Genomic DNA, 20,744 nt, shown 5'->3' with positions numbered 1-20,744 from the left:
TGTTTAATTTGATTTTATCCCAGCCAAATTAAAAGAACTAAGACTTTCTCCAGGAGAAAAATACTGTAAAAGAATTCCTTGCTCTGTTTAATAACACTTCACAAACTGAATTCCACAGGAGGGCTATTAATCTTGTCTTCATATATAAAAACTATAATTATCTGTACATGTTTTACATTCAGTTTATAATGTAACTTTAGATACATCGGTTTCAGGCAATCGGTCTCTTCTGAGCAATAAGGGCAGTCTACATAATGCGTCTCTTCTGCTTGTTTCTCTAACACTGTAATGACTGTTGTGTTTTCCATGTGTCTTCTCTTGCAGTGGAAAGCCAGAACAGCTAGTTTTGACAGTCAGGGGTCTTGTCCTTCCCCCAAACCTCCTGCCAGCCCTTGATCAGAGCCATATGTTAAATAAACTCCAGGCTCGGCATCCTCGCAGTTGTCCGTCCGTCTGTCCGTCCGATGAAAGCGAGAGCTATTTCCACCTCCCCATATATGGGTTGTTTTAGATGGTTCCCAAACACTGATCTAAGACCAGACCTGGCTGTCTTTGCCCCACCGATGTTCCTCACGTTCAAGCTGCTCTCAGTCGATAATCAGAGGTTTCGTACAAACCTCTGCACCTACAATGGCAACGTTGTGTACCTAGAATAGCTTGATATCGTCAGCGGAGATGTTTCTTTCCATATGAATTTTCCTCAAGCGTTTGAAATCTGATGCTGCGTACTGAAAGTGTGGAGACGAGAGTTTCCACACAATGTTGCAAGATCTTAAAACTTTAGAACTGCTGGAAATTCTAAAAATGAGGACTGGCATGTAAAAGCTTGATGTTTTGTAGGAGAAAAGAGGAAAATGGATGGGTCTTGTGCTGTGTACTACCAACAAAACGTTTTCTTTGTGGAATCCTCGTGTGAAACCTGTGTGGAGGTAAACGTTTTATGAAGAATATTCATATATTTATCAGTTTATAGATGTCGTGTAAATGTTATGTGTGAAAAGAGACTCTCTAAAAGGATCAGAGCACAACAAACTTTTTCCTATCTATTTATTTCTTGCCAAAAGAAAGACGGTTTACATGTGAAGAAAGTTCAGTTCGACGCTCCACATGTAGCTGAATATATTTGCGTTAATATTCAAACTAGAGTACAAAAGTGAGCATTTAAGGATAAAAGTGCTGAAGTATTCATAGAAATGCGTCTTGATTTATGTTTTTTTTTTTCACTGGTGTAATGGCATTTAAAGAGGTGCAGATGTGTTTCTGCTTCTTAGTAGCTCTGCTGTTAATAGCAATTCAGTTCCTGTTTGAAGCTATCCCGCTGCTTCAAGTACCCGCTGACATCTCCATCTTTTGACATGTCATTTTATTGCGTATCAAACTGTCAAGGTTTACCATATTTGACCTGTTGTCTTGGAAAATGTCTTGCATATATAATGTATGCTTCATATTGTGTACTGTATAAGATCAGGGTTGATATTACAATAAATATAGATTTAGAGGTAATTAACTAACATTCGTCTTCAGAATCACACATTTGTTTTGTTTTATTTAATGATAAAAAAATACACCGTAATGGTTATGTGTAGGATAAAAGTAGGCAAATGGTACAGTCTGGATCCAGCAGTACTGTAAAGCATGGAAAATATATATATATAAACTAATATTCTATTATACTGTATGGGTCAAAGACGAGATGGACGATTTTAGATCGAATTAAAAGTACAAAACGGAAAAAAAATCTATTAAATGAAAGGGTCTACTTGGATGTTTGTAAAAAAAATGTTCAAATATCTTTGAAATAATACTTTGTTGTCATTTAGTGTAACTTACATTTTAAGTAAGCAATAGGCAACATAATTATTTTTACTTATTAAAATCTATCAAACAATATGCCAGCATACACAATATAAACAATGTTAATGATTAAATGGGTAAAACCTATTGTTTGAGGGATAGTGGCAGTGGTTGAAGACACAAAAGGTAAATGAATTAGTATTTTGGGGCTGAAAAAGATTTTTGGGACCTAAACTGTTATACTGAATGACATTATAGTATGTGTCTTTAGTAAATCATGGTAAAATTGTTTAGAAGTCAAGAACATTTACTCAGAAAAACGTATTAAATTTAGTCAGGACACATTCTAATGTGGAAAAAAAAAACATTTTAAAGCTGTATTATACTAATTGTTGTAATGCTTGAAAAAAAACTTTCGTCTTTGACCCATATATACTGTAACTGTCACCTGAACAGTTTCTCAGAAAAAAAAAAAGTTCAGCAGAGCTAAACAGGTAATTAAACAATATTGTTACTATTTATATTCTTTAAAAAAACATCTATTGCTGCAGATACTTTATTCAATTATTCCTGCAGTTTCTGTGTTTTTATTTTAAATGAATTTTCCAGCCTGATTTTATGAGAAAACTTAAGTATTTTACGCTTTGCCAGTTTAGTGGCTAACTTGTATGAATTTATACAGAGTTCAGTCGGATAAAAATGTATGATTTTAAAAAGGAGGCGTGGCACCCAACCATGCCCTTAAACCTAACTGTCCTTGGGTGATGAGCAAATCGTACTAAATTGCACAAATTAGATTGTACAAATTCATCAAAATCGCTCCTGAATCAAAAAGTTACGAATTGTGGTGAGATTGCATTGGATTTTCTTTCATAATGACACAGATTAACCTGGAATTGAAATGTAAATGACACACATGCTTAGGCAAACCCCTGCTAAATTATATATTTTAATCATTGTAGTTAGTCAAATATTCATAAAAAAAATCGAACCATGCTAGCTACATACAGTTCAAGACCAAATTTATAGCCATCCTGTGAAATTATTATACTTTTTCAAATATTCTCCAAATGCTGTTTAATGGAGAGAATCTAAAAAATAAAATTAAAGTAGACCACTTTTTCTCCTGAGAAAAACATAATAGGAAAATAGTATGAAGTGTCCTTGCGTAGTAAAACACCACTTAGGAAATATTTGAAAATGAATTCAAATTTCACAGGAGGGCTAATTGTTTTGTTTTTAACTGTATGGTGGAAATGATTAGCATAAATGCACATAAATGACATTTACTTCAAAACTTCAAACACTGAATGATATTTCAAATGTGTTAAGAAAAGGCATCTGTCAAAAATGTATAAAATCCTTAACAAAACTTAATATACTATGCAGGAAAAACTGAACAAAACTCTGGATACCCAAGCAACGACTTTACATTCATCTCCAGTTGTTGAAATATCTTGAAATACACACGGCACTATTTTACATAATGTCCTTCCATCGTCACATAGGGTAGTTAAGCTTTAAATATTTCTACATAGCAAAGCAGATTTAATATTTTAACAGAATCTTTCAAAATTCCAAGTCAAGAAATGGTTGTGACTAAGTACGAATTTTTGGTCCTGTTTTTACAATCTCGCCGATGTTGTAATACTCCTATAATATAGAGTGTGTTATCTGTAGGTGAATGTGAAGTTAATGCGGTTTCGATCTGGTTCTTTACCTCATCACTAACTTCTGTGTGCTGGTGTTTTAATAAATTGTTTATGCCCCCTTGTGAATCTGAACAACTTTCTAATTTTGTATCAATCATTTGTACTTGCAATCTAACTTGTAATGTTTGAAAAGGTTCTTGTACTTCAAAAATGCCAAAATAAATTGTTGGTTGAGTCATTTCGAGGATAAAGTTGCCTCTCTTTTAGTCTTCTGGTCTCTTATTATTGAATCACAGATAGTAGGTTATTATTCAGAATTATTAAATTTTAATAAAATGTGCAACAAAAGCAATACATCTGTGTGCCCATAAAGGTCATGGAGTCACTCTCAAAAATCCACATTTTGTCATTATTTATGGGTTGGGTTGTTCTAAAGCTGTCTGATTTAAAAAAAATTGCTGAATGCTGCTATCCATGCCAATACAATTGACAGGCACTGAAACATTCAAGCTTTAAGAACAGAAAACTACTATATAATGATTAAAAAGTGTATTAAAAAAACACAAATTGAGGGTGTTTATATAATTTACTAGGAAAACAATTGCTAGGAAAAATACCATTATGATCCTTTTACATATGTGAGAAAAATATTTTAGTGTTATGCTTTTAAGACTCAAAAACAGCATAAAAGTATAGACTCGTAGTTAATTCAATTGGTTGTTACAAAGCAAATCAACAAATCAATTTAAAAATGGTCAGAAAATTATATTAAGAGACTTTTATAGTGATTGTTTTTCTTTGTTACAATTGTTTTTTTTTAGTTTGCTTGTTTTCATTTTTGAAGCTTGAATACCTCAGTCCCCACACAATGTGGAATAATGTTGTTCAAAATGTGTCTCATGAAAGAAATAGTCATACGGACTTGACAACATGAGAGTAATAATGACAGTCTTTTCATTTTTAGCAACCGCCCCTTTAGGAAGAACACAAACCTTCATAGCCAAGGATATGAAACCCTTTAAAGGGATAGCTGATTAAAAAAAAAGTCAATTCTGTCATCATTTACACACCCTCAAATTGAAAATTTACTTATATATATATGTATTTAAAAAGATAGCCCTGCTGGCTATTTTCATAAGTACTGTAAAACATATAGTTATAATGTGATGCCAATCAATGTCATTATTTAGAATACCACAATAGTTCACAGAAGAGCATTATTTCAAGCACTTGACTGGCTGTAACAAAACAATGTTTGGAGGAAAAAGGTTAGTTTACTCAAAAATGATAACACTGTTATTATTTACTCACCTTCATTTTGTTCCAACCCCCTGAGACTTTTGATAATCTTTGGAACACAAATTAAAACATTTTAGATTAAATGGAGCTCTCTTTCTTCTTCCGTAGACTGCAAAAGGCAAAAGACTTTCAAAGTAAAAAAAATAATAATAACATTCCATGTGTCATCGGTGGTACAACTGTAATCTTGCAAAGCTCAAATAATATTTTTGTGTGCCAAAAAAAACCCTATGATGTTCACCTATGGTTGACATGGTGACGCAGTGGTTAGCACTTTCGCCTTACAGCAAGAAGGTTGCTGATTCAAGCCCTGGCTGGGTCAGTTGGTATTTCTGTGTGGAGTTTGCAGGTTCTCCCCCATGTTCGTCTGGGTTTTTCTGTGGCGACCCCTGATGAATAAAGAGACTAAGCTGAAGGAAAAGGAATGAATGTTTACCTATATTTTCTATTCCTCATCAGGGTGCACATTTACTACACATTTATTTTGGCACACAAAACTGTTCATGGCGCTTCATATGATAAGAGGTATAGATTACAGTACAATTATATGCTTACCCTTGCTGTCTACGGAGGGTCAGAGAGCTCTTAGATTTCATTGAAAATATCTTATTTTGTGTTTCGATAATGAACGGTCCCAAGGGATTAAAATGATTTGAGGGTGAGTAATAAGAACAAATTAAGTGAACTAATGCTTTAATTGGCCAAACACATGAAAAGATTGATACAGTAGACTTATAGCATTATTACCGCTGTTGTTATTATTATTTCAGTATTTCTGTTGATACAAAATATCAATATTTCATCATTTTGGCTACAATCTGATAATCATCAAGTGGTGAAAAATCTGACAATGTGACTAACCTAATAGTATTCTATTGTTCATATGATATATAGCACACTAGAAAAATATGTTTGCTGTTTGTTCAAACTACTTATTTAAAGAGAGTTTGGTATCACTTTCTTTTGATGGTCCCTTTTGCATTTTGTTGACTAAAATTTGCATTGAACTACATGCCAAATACTTCTCATTTTAGTATTATTAGACTGTCTGCTTAATATTTGCAATCCTTCTTGTTGTCCCAACACAAATTGATTACGTTAACTTCATTTCTTTTAGAAATTTAAGTGTATTGAACATAAAGCAATTAAGTTGTTGCCCAAAAAACTTTAAACAATTGTGTTGATTCGTCTAATTTTAAATAAGTAGTTTGAACAAGAAGCTAAATAATTTTTTTTTTTTTATTGTGAGAAAGTCAATAAAGAACATCTGTTTGGTAATTCACATTCTTCTAAATATTTTCTGTTATGTTAGTCATTTATCAATTAATTTAATTCGAGAGTGAATATATCATGACAGAATTTTCCATTTTGAGTAAGCAGCCCCTTAAAGAGCTAAAAACCACCACTATTCCTCAGGCGGTGGCATAACCGCCCATAGCTTCTTCTTGAGTTCTAGTTTATAGAGAATCTGATACCCATCATCCCAAGCGTAGAGCTGACGTTCCTCAGGGTTGTATTTGAGGCTGGAATGGGCCCCATAACGCCTGGGGAAATAAATCAGAGGAGCCTCTCCGTTGCTCACCATATCATTCACATCAAACACGCACTGCACACGCGAGCGGCTCGGAGGCTTGGTGTTATATACCACATAAACTGTGCCGCAGACTATAAAAGCAGCTTCAGCATTGCTCCTCGGACAAGCCGTGTCCCACATCTGCTCAATATCCAGAGAGTTTGAGTCCATCTTGGCGAGATTAATCGTGTCTCCGGCTGGATACAGTGCCCATAACCCATCCTCATCCGCCACCAGATCCACAAGAGTCTCTGGATTAAGCTGATAAACTGGGCTACGCTCCTCCATTGGAAGAACCGCTGTGTCTGCAACCGAACTGTTCGTCAGGTCATATTTAACCACTTGGAGCTCTGAGCTTTCACTGATATAATATAGGAAGCCATCGTAGACTGCATGACCTGTGCCGTTCCAGGCAGTGGGGACAGTGATCTGCTTGCCTTTGGATACGCCTGACGATGAAGAAAGCTCTCGCATGGAGCTGAACTCATACAGCGTGTTGTCAGACGTTCCATTGAAGACGTAGATTTTTGCAGACCTGGCATCTTTGGTCCAAAGACCTTTAGGGCTTCCTAACCTCTTAAGGATCTTCATTGCTTTGAGACTGGATATGATGTTCACACACACTGTCAATGGAAAGAAACATAGAAATAAAATAGGTTTAATACCAAAACAATTCAGAAAAAAAAAATGTTTAATTGAAGATGAGACACTGCATGCAAAAAACACCCTTTTTGGCTTTTCCTCGAGTGTTTGTGCATGGTAACACATTAGTTTAGGTAACAATTCATATCATTTACTACTAGCTTATTTAATAAGATATTATTACAGTTTATTAGTACTTATAAAGTATGATCTTGTTTTACATCCCTAATCCTACCTAATACCTAAACATTAGGACGCATGTCCCTTGCCTTTCTGTGTTTGACATAGCTTTGTTTTGTTTGTTTATGTTGTCTGCTGCCTGCCTTTTGACCATCTGCTTGTTGCTTGACTACATCTCTGGATTTGCCTCTGTACATCTGTTTGCCCTCGTGTTGACCGTTGCTTGCCTGACCATGTCTGTATAGTTAACCCTGCATTTGGATGCTCACTTCCTTGTCCACTTCACCTTATTATAGCATTTTTGGAAAACTTGTAATACATAAAATGTTTTCAGTTATTACTGTAATCAATCAATATTTACCATATTTACTTGTGGCGTCCTTGCCTTAAAAGACACTAATTTTAATATACACTTTAATGTATTAAACTTTGCAGTCACAGCCATTCACATTACACATTGCATGAAAGGTAGTATTTGAAAGCTCATAATAAGGACATTTTCAAAAACGAGTTAAAATAGAAGTAGCAAAGAGCTGACATTGCCTTGTAAGCCTCCACAGAAATGAAAGATCCTCTCTTGAATGTCATGTATGCTATTATAAATGTGCAGACTAGGGAGGATTGTGTGAAATTTAACAAGGAGGATTGTTAATACTCATCCTTCATTATAATTCACAGGCTGTCGGGAACGTTTTTTAATATACATCATTTCATAAGAGACATTTTATTGAGACATTTTGGGCTTTAAAAGATTCCCCTTGTGACATCTACTGAAAAACTAAAACAAATTAAAAACAAATTAAGTCATTTTTTAATTGCAGTGATTATAATAAAGAATATGCAAATATATGCAAATATATAATGCTGTTCACTTTTAGTCTGTGCATTCACTTGCCAGTGCTTACTTTTGCTAATGAAATATTTTCGTAATATAGATCATGTTCAAAACTTTGGAATAATAAAATCATTTAAAAATAAAAATAAAGCTAATAAAAATAAAGTAAAAAAAATATGTAATATGATGACATTTAATAATGATTTTTTAATAATGAAATAATGTAAAAAAAATTCAACAAAATTCTACATTTATAATAGTAATCATGACAAAAATCATCTTCTTCAGCATATCAGTATATTATGATCATGTGACATCGCAATATTTCTGTAACGACAAGGTGGAGTGACAGATACAACTGAGGTAACATCCAATATGCAGATTTATTCAGCGTCAGGCAAGCAATGGTCAAATCAGGTACAACAGGTATGTGCAGGCAAATCCAAAATCGTAGTCGTATTAACAGGCAACAGGTCACAAGATAGGCGGCTAAACAGGAGAACAGGGAATACAGGGCTAAGGTCTAACACAGAGAAAACAAGACAGGGAAACGCGTTGTAATGTCACAATAAAGCAAACAAGACTCTGCAAACTGGATGGGTGAATGAGTGGCTTATGAATGGTGTGTAATCAGTCTCTGACAAGGTACAGCTGGTGAGTGTAATCAAGCTAGATGAATTAGCAGGCGTGAGTGTCTGGGAGAAGTGCATGTATGGATATGTAGTCCAGAAGAAGGCTGAAGTGTAGTCCATAGAGTTCGTGTGAGAACCAGCGATCTCTGGAGAGCGATCGCTGGTTATGTGACAATTTCAGTACATAAGGAAAAGTTATTTTTAATCCTAATGATATTCCACTCCTCTTTTACTGCATTTGATCAAATAAATTCAGGAAAAAAAAAATCTTACCTTTGTAATGAATGGATGGATGGATGGATGGGTGGATGGGTGGATGGTTATGTGGGTGGATGGTTATGTGGGTGGATGGATAGTTTGACATGGATGAACAGATTAAATTGATCAATGTCAGAAAGCCAAAAAAAAAACACATCTACACTTACATGCTTTGATTTCAACATTCTGAATGACAAAAGTGACTACAAACAATTTTGTAACATCTAAACCCCTAAAGCCCTTTAGCTAATCCAGTGAATTGATTGCCTTGATTCTTTGTTCCTTGTTTCCTAATTAACAGGACACAGCATTTGTTTTCTCTAAATAAATAAAAACTCATTATAAGCCAAGGTCTCTAGCATTAAAGCAAAGACTGATCTCATGGCCTTATAGCTCAATCTCAGTATAGGTAATTGGGCTGCTTGTTCTCAAAACATAAAAAAGTTTTAAAGCACAGTGTATCATTCTGTCTCGAACCACAGCTATTAATTCTTCCAGCATTACAATTTTCCAAAGAAATGTCTAAACAATTTGCCCAAGCCCGTCTGCCACGCAACAGTAGGTTCAATTTAGCCAGTCTTCTTGATCCAGGACTATATCAAGACTATAAATGAAAAAAAAAACATGATCAAAAGTAGAGCTTAAAGCAAATTATCCTATAAACATTTTTTAAATTTATTTGTTATAGTTGTTTTTATTGCTCTTTGTATTGTTTATCACTTACACATAAACACACATGCATATTGGTATTGGTGGTTTACAGGGACTCTCCATAGGCATAATGCATTTTATGCTGTAAAAATGCTTATTTGTCAAGATCACCAGCCTGTGCAGATTGCTGGAAAACTACACATCTGCCAATTTAATAAACTACAATTCTTGGCATGCACCTCACACACACACCAGTTCTTGAATCCCCTTGATTACACACATACACACAATTGAAAGCTCATGATGGACTAATCATACGAAATATAACAACAGCACACACACACACACACACACACACACACACACACACACACACACACACACACACACACACACACACATCATTGCTGAACTTGCTTGTCTGCCTTCCTTGTCTTGCCTACCTTGATTTTGACCTTCGCTTTGCACACTGTTTTATGCTGTTTTGCCACCTGTCACGACCATTCGCCTGCATTTTTCACTTTGCTTTGGACAACCTAGGCTCATTCTAAAATGTACCTCTATATACATTTCTGGGACATCATATACATCCCAGAAGCTACACTTTTTTTTCTTTTTTTTTCAGTTTTTGTTTTTGCGAATCCACCAGAGGCAGTTGTCAGATGACTGTTTCACTGACTGAATGACTGACTGACCGATTGACTGACCCACCCTTCTCCTTCCCTAAACCAAACAAATAATGTTTTCAAAAGCACAGATTGACTTCGTTTATTTTATTTTTATTTTTATTTTTGGGCTTCTGTTTTTGTCTTAATCGCTTTCTGGAACCGTTATTCCTCAGACTCAAACCCTGTCATCGTAATCAACTTCTCTCTGCATCTCAAGTCTGCAGAAATACATTGTGAGCTAACTGGACAAACTGGTAACAGCGGGAAAGCTGTCTATATGAAGGTAAGCGGTCAGCTAGTAAGCTTAAAAAAGAAAAGCGTAATACCACCCGTAGCATTCATTTTAAAGATGAAATTCAGCCATACATATGTCTGGCCAGATAATTTCCGATCTCCAGAGGACTACATTTTCAGAATGAGCCTATGTTGGCTTTGGATTACCTGTATGTTCCATTTTGCTCCTGTTTTGACCATTGCCTGCCTGACTATTCTGTTTAATAAAGCTGCACATGGATCCTCACCTCCATTATCCCTAAATCTTTATATTATTATATGACCTTAAGCCATCCCACATCTAAACCCAACCCTCACAGTAATTTTGTGGCATAATTTAAATGTGAAATGACACAGTTAGGTATTATTTTAAAGAGTTTTTAATTACAAGGACATCAGGCATGTCATCGTAAACTCCCATAATAAGCTACAACTATGTCATACCTATGTAATTACAGAACAATTTGTCCTTGTAAACCACCAAACCAGTACACACACATTTAAATGTTAATGCTTAGTCAAATTTAAAGTGCTTATGAAATGAGTTTTTATATACTTCAAAAACATTATTATTGTAAAACTGTTCCATTCTTTAATGTTTAAAACAATGTTTTGTAGCTTTTGATTCTCACAAATTGAGACTGATTGTGTTACAATTTTTGCATGGATGATTCTTCTGCGACTGCTACTGTAAACTTGCTTTAAAGTTGTTTTAATGCAATTATTTGAACAAGGATGCAGAAGTATAGCTCATACAATGTTCTTGCTATTAACAAGCCATTAACTATGACTTTTGCCTCAATAAACTCCAAATTCTCTTCTTATTAATAGTCATTACTGTAGTAGTTGGGTTTAGGTTTTGGGTAGGATTAGGCAGGTAGAATAAGACCATGTAGAATATGTACTTTATAAGTACAAATTAACAGTCAAAATATGACTAATGGAAGCTAATAAGCCAAAAATTAATTGTGAGAATTCATCCTTAAACTAAAGTGTTGCCTAATTATATATTTCAAATTGCTAAAGTTGTAACTGTAGATTTTTTTAGTTGCTTTAAAAAGTAGTTTGTTGCATACAGCTATACATTTCTTCCAACTAAGTTTCAAGTGTTACGATTTTCCAGTAAAAGCTCCAATCCTTTCAGCCAAATTCATCTACCAGACGGCGACATGCTAAATATAGCCAGTCTCCCTGATCCAAGACTATATCGAGGCTAAAACTGAAAGTACACCATCAAAAGTAGAGCCTGAGCTGTCAAAAGTCGATTCCCACGACTCACCTGACAGCTCAAAGAACTCTTCCTTCTTCTTCTCTTTGATGACAGCATCCTGCTCCACCATTTTGTCCGCTGCTTTCACACAAGGCTTTGGGGGATTCTTGGTTTCGATGTAGTCCATCTCACGTTCCACTCGATCCACTCTTGCACCTGCACCCTCCAAGTCGGACCGCAGTTTGCTGTGGTCTTTGCTAAGTTTCTCCAACAGATCTGCGGCCTGCTGTCTGAACTCCTTCAGGTCAGAGTTGTAGCGGTTGTTCTGCTCATGCCAGAGTGCGATGCGTTCCTGTAACGATGACAAATGCTCGTAATTGGTTAGGATGATCAGATCATTGCACTGCATGCAAATTCTTTCCAATGTTAAACTAAATTTGATGACTAGAGTTTTCTGTGCAGTATTAAAGGCCTGCTGGCGGTAATGGTGCAGAATTGTTTTGTAATTCCTCACGATGTGTTCAGGCTACTGAAAAAGAAAGTTTGTTCATTATTTAACAAGTTTACCTAAATTGTTATCTGGATTCAGGGATGGAGTGATGTCTGAGGGTATTAGTAAGGACTTGAGGGAACAAATTCCTTTACAGTTGGAGTAGAAAAGGAGTCAGAAATATTGAAGACTCTTCAATTAAATATATTACTTGTAGTGGGAGAACATCTTTATTTTCTTGTGCTACAGCTTCCATTGACTTACTTGTTGAAAGTATACATGTCCATGCATAATGTAATTTGACCACTGGCTTGGGGATTGTTAACACCATGCTAACCAGGAAAATTGATTTAAGCTCTAATACTAAAACAACCTTGAATTATATATTTAGTGAAGCTCTTGGGCATTTCTTATTCAATATTCAACAAAAAGTTTTTAAACCATAAGGTCTTTATGATTTAACACACACAGAGAGAGAGAGAACTATTGAAAAACTCAAGGCTCTGTAAAATTTAAAGTATTTTTGAAAGACCATTCTGATCACCTACTGTAGACTGGATTTACTGATAAAAACAGTAATATTTTGAGATACACTTTAAACAATTTAAAATTGGTACTTTTTTATTCATTCATTCATTCATTTTCCTTTGGCTTAGTCCTCCTATTATTCAAGGGTCACCATAGCAGAATGAATCGCCAACTTATCCAGCATATGTTTTACGCAGCGGATGCCCTTCCAAGCTGCAACTCAACACTGTAAAACACCCATACACAGTCTTTCACACACATACACTAGGGTCAATTTAGTTTATTCAATAGTTAATTCATCTATACCACATGTCTTTGGACCGGGGGAAACTGGAGCACACAGGGGAAACCCACACGAACACGGGGATCACATCCAATTCACACAGAAATAGCAACTGACCCAGCCGAGGTGACAGTGCTAACCACTCAGCTAATGTGTCGCCTCCTTTATTTATTTAGTTTCTTATTATTTATTAAAGTTTTCATTGTCAGGAAGACTCACTTTTGATTAATTTAATGCATCCATGCGAAAAAAAAAGTTCTCTCAAAAAAATCGAATTAAAATGTTTTCAATTTTCTTTGCAGTATATTACATTCTCTTCACTGACTTTTGAATACGCTGCAGGAGCTACACAAGAAGTATGCTCAGATGCTCCCCGAAAATGTGCTACTATAGAAAAGTAAATATTGTGCCAGATTTTTATTTTTGACATTAAATATGTACAGAATATATCTGGCGTATCAACCCAGGAGCCTAGTGCTTTAGGCTAGCTGCTGTTGCTGACTTCAATATTGCATGATTTTGATTCAAAACAAACTTTCTTTTGCATAAATCAAATTTTGTGACAAATGTTTATAAAAAAAAAAAAGTCATGTGTACCTCAAACTCAATATTTTATAGCTGAATGGACTCCTGCTGATTCAGGCAATCAAGGCTGGCCTGTCTACATTATGAAAGATGTAAATTGAATGAATTCATTATTCTAATGAAGTGTCTGCTTAATCATGAGTAATTATTTAGGTTATTGAGTCAGTCTTATCATTTTTCAGCTCAGCCTCACTGAGAATGAAACTGCTGAGCGCGGCTATTCTGTCAGTCAGGGGTCTGACTCTCTGCTCTGAGAAACAACTTTTCTTAACAAAGTATACAAAAAGAAAGACTATTATAAAAGACTGGAGTCAGCAGTGGCTCTTTCTGATTTAACAGTTGATCTAAGCTATTGTTTTCATGTTTGGCTGATTTATCTTAATATTTAAACTCTGTGACAGGTATTAACAATAGTTGTAATGAACTGTAAATGTAATGATCTACATTACCATTGTTTATCTTTGAGTTTTTGTGTATTAGAAAAGTAAACATCTCAGTAAAATGTCTGAAACTATTTGGATAGTATATTGAAATGTGGCCAGAAACTAAATTTCTCCTACCTCCATCGCCAGCATCCTGTTTTCCAAGTAGTTCATCAGGCCCTGATAGTGGTACTGGCTTCTCGAATGAGCTAAAATGGTCAAGAGAAGGAAGAATATGGTGGCTTTCATGGTGGATTTGGAAAATGAAGGCTTTCAAGTACTCCAGAAAATGAAATAGTGCTCAAAACTTAGCGGGGCTGCTGTTCTGCAGCGTTTTTTGGGATGTCCTTGTCCTCTTATGAGCATATGAGAGCTTGTGAGGAGAAGGGACCAGAAACGGGAACTTTAACGGTTTCAAATTCGCTGGCTCTCTCACTAGGCTGGAATGTTTTTACTAACACTGAGGGAGGAGCCACGTGTCTCCGGCCTCTCTCCGTCCTCCAAAGAGAAGCTTAAAAGATCACTAAAATGCAGAAAAAAAACATGCTGATGTATAATAGGATACTGCATATGTTTGTTTCTGTAGTTTTGTGCCAAAAGTAGACGCTTTAAAATAAAGGTTAGGTAGTTTTCATAGCAATGCAAATGAAAAATCCTCCTTAAGAATGTTAAAAAGATTTAAGTAAACATGTCTTAAAAGAAACATTTTCTTTCCATTATTAAAAAAACCTCCCAATGTTCCATGGATGTCAAAGTTTCCTCATGAAAAACGATGGCAGTAAACAACCAAATTAAGAGCCTGTTAGAAGCTAGGCCACATAAACACACGTTATCTAATACAGACAACCTTTTTTAACAAATTCATAAATTGGTGGTTAGAAAGTACACCATGCAACATTTGACCTTCTAAAACAGCACAACTGAAACTTATAATGATATACAGTATTACCCTGGAATAAATGATCAACCTCAAAGTCATTAGTTCTCTGGAATTGCATTTTGAACAAAACATTCAACTGTTATATTTTATACTTCAAATAAGAAGAATATTACAATTTAATATTATTTATAATTTATTTTCTGAAAATATAGAGTGTACATACATCCTATACATCATTCATTCATTTTCCTTCAGCCTCATAGGGGTCGCCACAGGGGAATGAACCGCCAACTATTTCAGTAAATGTTTTGCGCAGCGGTTGCCCTTCCAGCCACAACCAAGTACTGGGAAACACCCATACACTTTTGCATACTCATTCACTACAACCAATTTAGTTAGTTTTATTCACCTATACAGCATGTCTTTGGACTGTGGGGGACACCGGAGCACCTGGAGGAAACCTATGCGAACACGGGGAGAAAACTCCACACAGAAATGCCAACTGGCCCACACTTGACTGGAAACAGCGACCTTCTTCCTGTGAGGCGACAGTGCTAACCACGCCGCCACGTGCCACCACATGCAATGCATATACAAAATACTATATGTCTTCAAATGCTATAAATTATTTATACAGTCAAGCCCGAAAGAATTCAATTCAATTCAATTCAGCTTTATTTGTATAGCGCTTTTACAATGTAGATTGTGTCAAAGCAGCTTCACATAAATGGTCATAGTAACTGGAACAGTGTGGTTCAGTAACTGGAACAGTGTGGTTCAGGTTTTAGTGTTTAAGTTCAGTTCAGTTCAGTTTAGCTCAGAATTCATTCCCCTAGGGAATGTCAACATTGGACATGGTTTAAAGTCTTTCATCAAAGTTGATCTAAAACTGTTGATCTAAAACAAAGTTGATCTAAGACAATTTTGGGGAAAAAAATGTATGTGATCTACTTTAAATGTTGACTGCTATTTAGGCTTTGTAGCATCATTCATTTTTTTTCTCTGTTTGTTTAGTTGTTTTTGCAACAAGTGATTTTACATTTTTCATGGTTCATGCACTCAAAAAAGTTAATTTTGCTACTTGTTGAAGCTACTTATTTAAAATGAGTCAAAAAAACACAATTCTTATGTTTTTTAACTAAATTGATGGTAATAAAAGCGCTATAAATAAACTGCGTTACTAACAGCGTTATTTTTCAGTAACTAATCAAATGAATTACTGTATCCCTCGTTATAATGCCATTACTGAAAATACTGACAATAAAATGCGTGTTATTATCATTGCGAACACAGCAGCAGTTTAGATGCAAGCAGTGACCATCTCAGGCCCCGTTTACACTAGTGCGTTTTAGTTTTAAAACGGCATTGTAGAATGAAAACGATCCGCGTCCACACTCGCGTTTTACCCACCGTTTCTAAACAGCTCTCCGTCCACACCAAAACGCTGAAAACGCACATCACGTGACCACACACACACTCTCGGGCAAGCGCTCCAGCATTTCTACCCAGATGAGAGCTCTGCTTGTCGGACTGCTCATCACGCATCTCCCGCTGGATCTAATCTCACTATATTTGCTAAACGTGATATTTCATTCATGTTGTTGTCTTTATATAACGACATAGGCCAATTCCCTGACTTTGGTCATTGACATCTATTAAGTTACTTGTTCACGGGTAACATGTTTTGGTTAAGCGCAAAGATAAGTTAATGATTAATCCAGGTACATTGACTGATCGCTCGTCTTTATTTCCTACAATGTATAAACTTATTGTATGTTATACTTTATAATTATCGATTATTAAAACTGATATTCAGCAAAAGAGAGGGTGCGTTTCGTATTTTCACTGAAATTGAAAGGAGGCAGTTGTTATCGGCTCCGTTTTGTTATAAATATGCACACAGTGAAGATGACGCTCATATATGCAGCACAACGCCTCAACATTTCTGCTGTCTGTTAAGTTGCTAATATTAAAAAGAAAATAGGCAGTTCCTTAAATCATGTTTACATTTTATTGTTGAGAAAGTGAAACAACGTAGCCAAGGTGATGTGAATGAAGTTATAAAGTACACTGTTCCCTTTGAAGATTTACCCGTGTCCTCGGTATAGTCTGTTTTCCATATCAAACTGAGAAGGGGGAGACTGCAGCCTTGATCAAACTTGCGAAGTCTTAACTTACAAGAAGAGGTTGCGAGACTGAACTGTGTGTTAGGCTACTTAATATTGAGGAAAAGCCCCAATCAGATAGGCGAACGTTTGCAGCCCCGCCTTCGTTTTCAGATGTCTCCGTCTTTCCCCATCCACACTGAGACGGAGCAGCAGCGTTTTAGAATGAAAACGGCCTCTCCAGCGTTTTCAAAAAGCTCCGTTTTCGGCGCTCGAGAACTCCGGCGTAGTGTGGACGGATGGCGTAACCGAAGCAAAACTTATGCGTTTTCAAACTAAAACGCACTAGTGTAAACGGGGCCTCAGCTACAGGACCTCTCTTTCTCTGCAGTGGGTGTGTGTGTTCAGAGCTGGGGTGAGACAACCAGTGATGATGATGATTGGTGTGTCTGTGAACGTGGTTTAACTGAGAATGATTGGCTTATATAAAGTACATTTCTATTGTTTGCCAATTAGAGGCAGTGTAGTGCAGGTGTTCGCACACAAGCACACGCAATTATGTTGCACACACCAACAACCAGGCATCATAATGAGGGCAAATCCAACAAGTTCAAAGGTTGCTTTTGCAACTGGAAATATATAACTAATTTTCCCTCATTTTCCTCATCGAATGTTTATGTACCGTGCAACTTATCTCTTTGCATGGGTGACAGTGTACAATGTTTTACATTTATTTTATAGTCATTTGAATAATTAGACTTTAACGCAATATTGACTTTCCCTGGCAATTAGCTACTTTTATAATTATGTAAAAAACTAACTCAGTTACTATTTGTGAGAAGTGACTAGTAGTTGTCTTAAGTAAAATCACTGTGCATTGAGACAATCCTCTTTTCCTTTTCTTCAATGCTTTCAAAATAATGAACACATTCTCTCATTGAATGCATGATTCATTGTGACAACTTTAATTTTGATTCAGCAATTTATTTATTTTTATTTAATTAATTAAATTAAAAGTAATTAATTAATTAATTAATTAATTACTAATTGCTAATTAATTAAACTAAAAACTCATTAAATTCACAAATCCCACACCCTAGATAAGTCTTTAATAGCCACATTAATTTGTCCTTGTGACATAATACAGAGTACTCAATTTCCCATCAAATCAATCCCAACTAGTCTAATATATAAACACATATCACATGCTTTCTGTAGAGTAATTGTAAGAAGGAAAGACAGTTTAAAAATAGACATATATTAAAGATATTGTGCAGCTTTAAAGTAGTTTATTCTGAATCAAACAGCAAACCTGATTCTAACTGTCACAGAAAGAGCTCTATCACCTTAGCATAATCCGAAACTTATAAAACAAGAATGTGAAAATCATATCATCCTGGTTATGCAAATGCCACTGAAATGGCACTCGGTTCATTTCAAGCAAAATGCAATTGAAGATCCCTTGAACGCCAAACTGAATTATGCAAAGAGAAAATCCTTCTCATATTGCGGTTTATGATTATTTTGATTAAATCTCTCTGCATGAAAAACAAATTCAATTTTCCCCAATTCTCACAAGAGAAGATCTGAGAACCGGAAAATGTGTGATTTGCAAGGTTAACACTTTAATGTATTTTTTAATGTTTGTTACTGCATGTTGTGTTTTTTTATTTTCTTCATTCCCTGCAGTTTAACCTTTCGTCTCTGTGCTTGTCGATCAGCTCTTCGGGTTAAGTGACTGAAGAAACTGACCTTTGGTTTTGACAGACAGATGAGCTCTATCTAAGATTCACGCAGCCTGAGCTCAATACCAAATATCCGGAAACAAAATGTCAGAATTCAACACTGTGGTCATTACAATCTATATTATCTGTCACTGAGGAAATCTAAAACAAAGTGCAAGAACATGAACAGAGAGGCAGATTTTTGTTTGATGTTGACCATTTATTTATATTATGTTCAATCTACTTAAATAATGCAGCAAAAAAAAAAAAAACAATCAAATAAGTTAAAGGGATCCTTCATTTACTCACACTTAAATCATACTAAACTTTTATGTGTCTCTTTCCTCTGTTGAACACAAAACAAGATATTCTGATGAATGTTGGAAAAAAGAAGCCATTGACATCCATTCTATGAACAAAAATACTGTGGAAATCAATGGCTGTTTTCCAACATTCTTCAGAATATCTTACTTTGTGAAGAACAAAATTCAAAGAGGTTTGGAACAAGTGGGATGAGTAAAAGATGACCAAATTTTGATTTTGTGATGAAGAGTTTTATAAAAGTTGCTTGTTTCAATGAAAAAATTAATATGATAGAATAAACATGAATAATATGAATAAATATTCGTATGATCTGATTGATTTTCAGTTCAGCCTGCAGATTTGTTTTTATTTTTAATTTAATTTTATTTATATAGCCAGAACAATGCAATAGGATTTAGGAGCTTACATATATAAAACTCTTGCAAATAGGACTATGAAATATATATATATATGAGATAATAATTTATTAATTATTATATTAATTATAATAATTTAATTTATTAATTATTATTAATTTATTAATAATTAATTTATTAATTATTATATTGATTAAATATATATATCTGAGGTATATAATTTATATGTAAATATATAATGTGTACTCTGAAAATGATTCATTGGATTTACTACATTTAAAAGGCGGTTGTAAACAATTTATATGGGCTGAATTTAAAAAAATGAATTTAGTAATGTTCAATATAAATTGTTAGCAGCAATTTGCAATGAACCACTTTTTTCAGTGTATGTACAACATGTGTGTGTGTGTGTGTGTGTGTGTGTGTGTGTGTGTGTGTGTGTGTGTGTGTGTGTGTGTGTGTGTGTGTGTGTGTGTGTGTGTGTGTGTGTGTGATTGTGTGTATTTACAGTATCCACTGCTATAGATATTGAGAACATGTTGGAAATAATATTTAGTCAAATATACTAATATTAGTTAAAAGAAAAAACTAACAAAATCTTTCTCTAAAAGTATTACCATTGTTAGATTGTTTCTGTAATGATCATTTATGTTCACTAGATGGAAGCATAACCAAGCTGCAAAAAAATGAGCTCATGGATTGTTCTGACTTTTCACTCTGTGGTTCCAGTTTTTCCTCCATGTCTTTTTTTTTTCAAATACATTAACTTTATATATTTTATTAGGATTTACAAAAGAGACACACTAAAATGTCGTTCAATATAATACTAGTTATGTACAAAAATCTTGTAAGGAATATTTACAACGAACCATTTAATAAAATAAAAAGTTAAGGATCAGTGCAGCCCCAAATGCTAACTGTCATTTTAAATCTTTAAACTGTTCCCTTAAACCACTATTGACAGTAAGATGTTTTGGTGATATTTTTTAATGTTTTAATAAGTACAATTCTGAATAAGTATGCTGTTTAATTTTAACATAAACACAACATTTTACTATATTTTTTCACTTTTTTCTCAAATATTATTTTATTCTTTAAAAAATAATATTTTCTTAAAAATGTATTCTTTTATAATTTATAAATGTAAACAAAATCACTTTTATCAAATTGTCATGCTATTTGCATATTATTGTTAGTTTGTTGCTTAGGTTACTTACATTTTCCTAAGTTATAAGTCACTCTGGATAAAAGCTCTACATTTACATTGAATTATTTGGCAATATAAAAGCATTGTCTTTGACTTGTTTGCTTTTAAATGTGTAAAATATGTACTGTATAACAAAAAGTATTGATGTCCAAAAGCTATTTAGGGATAATTCA

At 34.7% G+C, this 20,744-nt stretch overlaps 2 protein-coding genes across 7 annotated transcripts in view; one reads left to right on the top strand and one right to left on the bottom strand.

Annotated features, from left to right (window-relative positions):
- Window positions 1-3,685, top strand: part of syt6a (synaptotagmin VIa) — a 126,806-nt gene extending 123,121 nt beyond the window's left edge. For all 6 annotated transcript variants that reach the window (XM_017353709.4, XM_073939010.1, XM_073939011.1 and 3 more), the window contains one exon: window positions 325-3,685. In XM_017353709.4, coding sequence (XP_017209198.1) covers window positions 325-396 — 72 coding nt within the window. In that variant the 3' untranslated portion in view covers window positions 397-3,685. The remainder of the gene's footprint in view (window positions 1-324) is intronic.
- Window positions 3,686-5,973: 2,288 nt separating this feature from the next.
- Window positions 5,974-14,353, bottom strand: olfml3a (olfactomedin-like 3a). The gene is given in 3 exon segments (NM_001045857.1): window positions 5,974-6,941; window positions 11,737-12,019; window positions 14,114-14,353. Coding segments are annotated over 3 exon segments (1,185 nt in total). The 5' UTR covers window positions 14,225-14,353; the 3' UTR covers window positions 5,974-6,150.
- Window positions 14,354-20,744: the final 6,391 nt, after the last annotated feature.

Source organism: Danio rerio, chromosome 23, assembly GCF_049306965.1.
Source record: "Danio rerio strain Tuebingen ecotype United States chromosome 23, GRCz12tu, whole genome shotgun sequence".
NCBI lineage: Eukaryota > Metazoa > Chordata > Actinopteri > Cypriniformes > Danionidae > Danio > Danio rerio.
The sequence above is the reverse complement of the archived record's forward strand: the minus strand, read 5'-3'. Positions and strand labels throughout refer to the sequence as shown.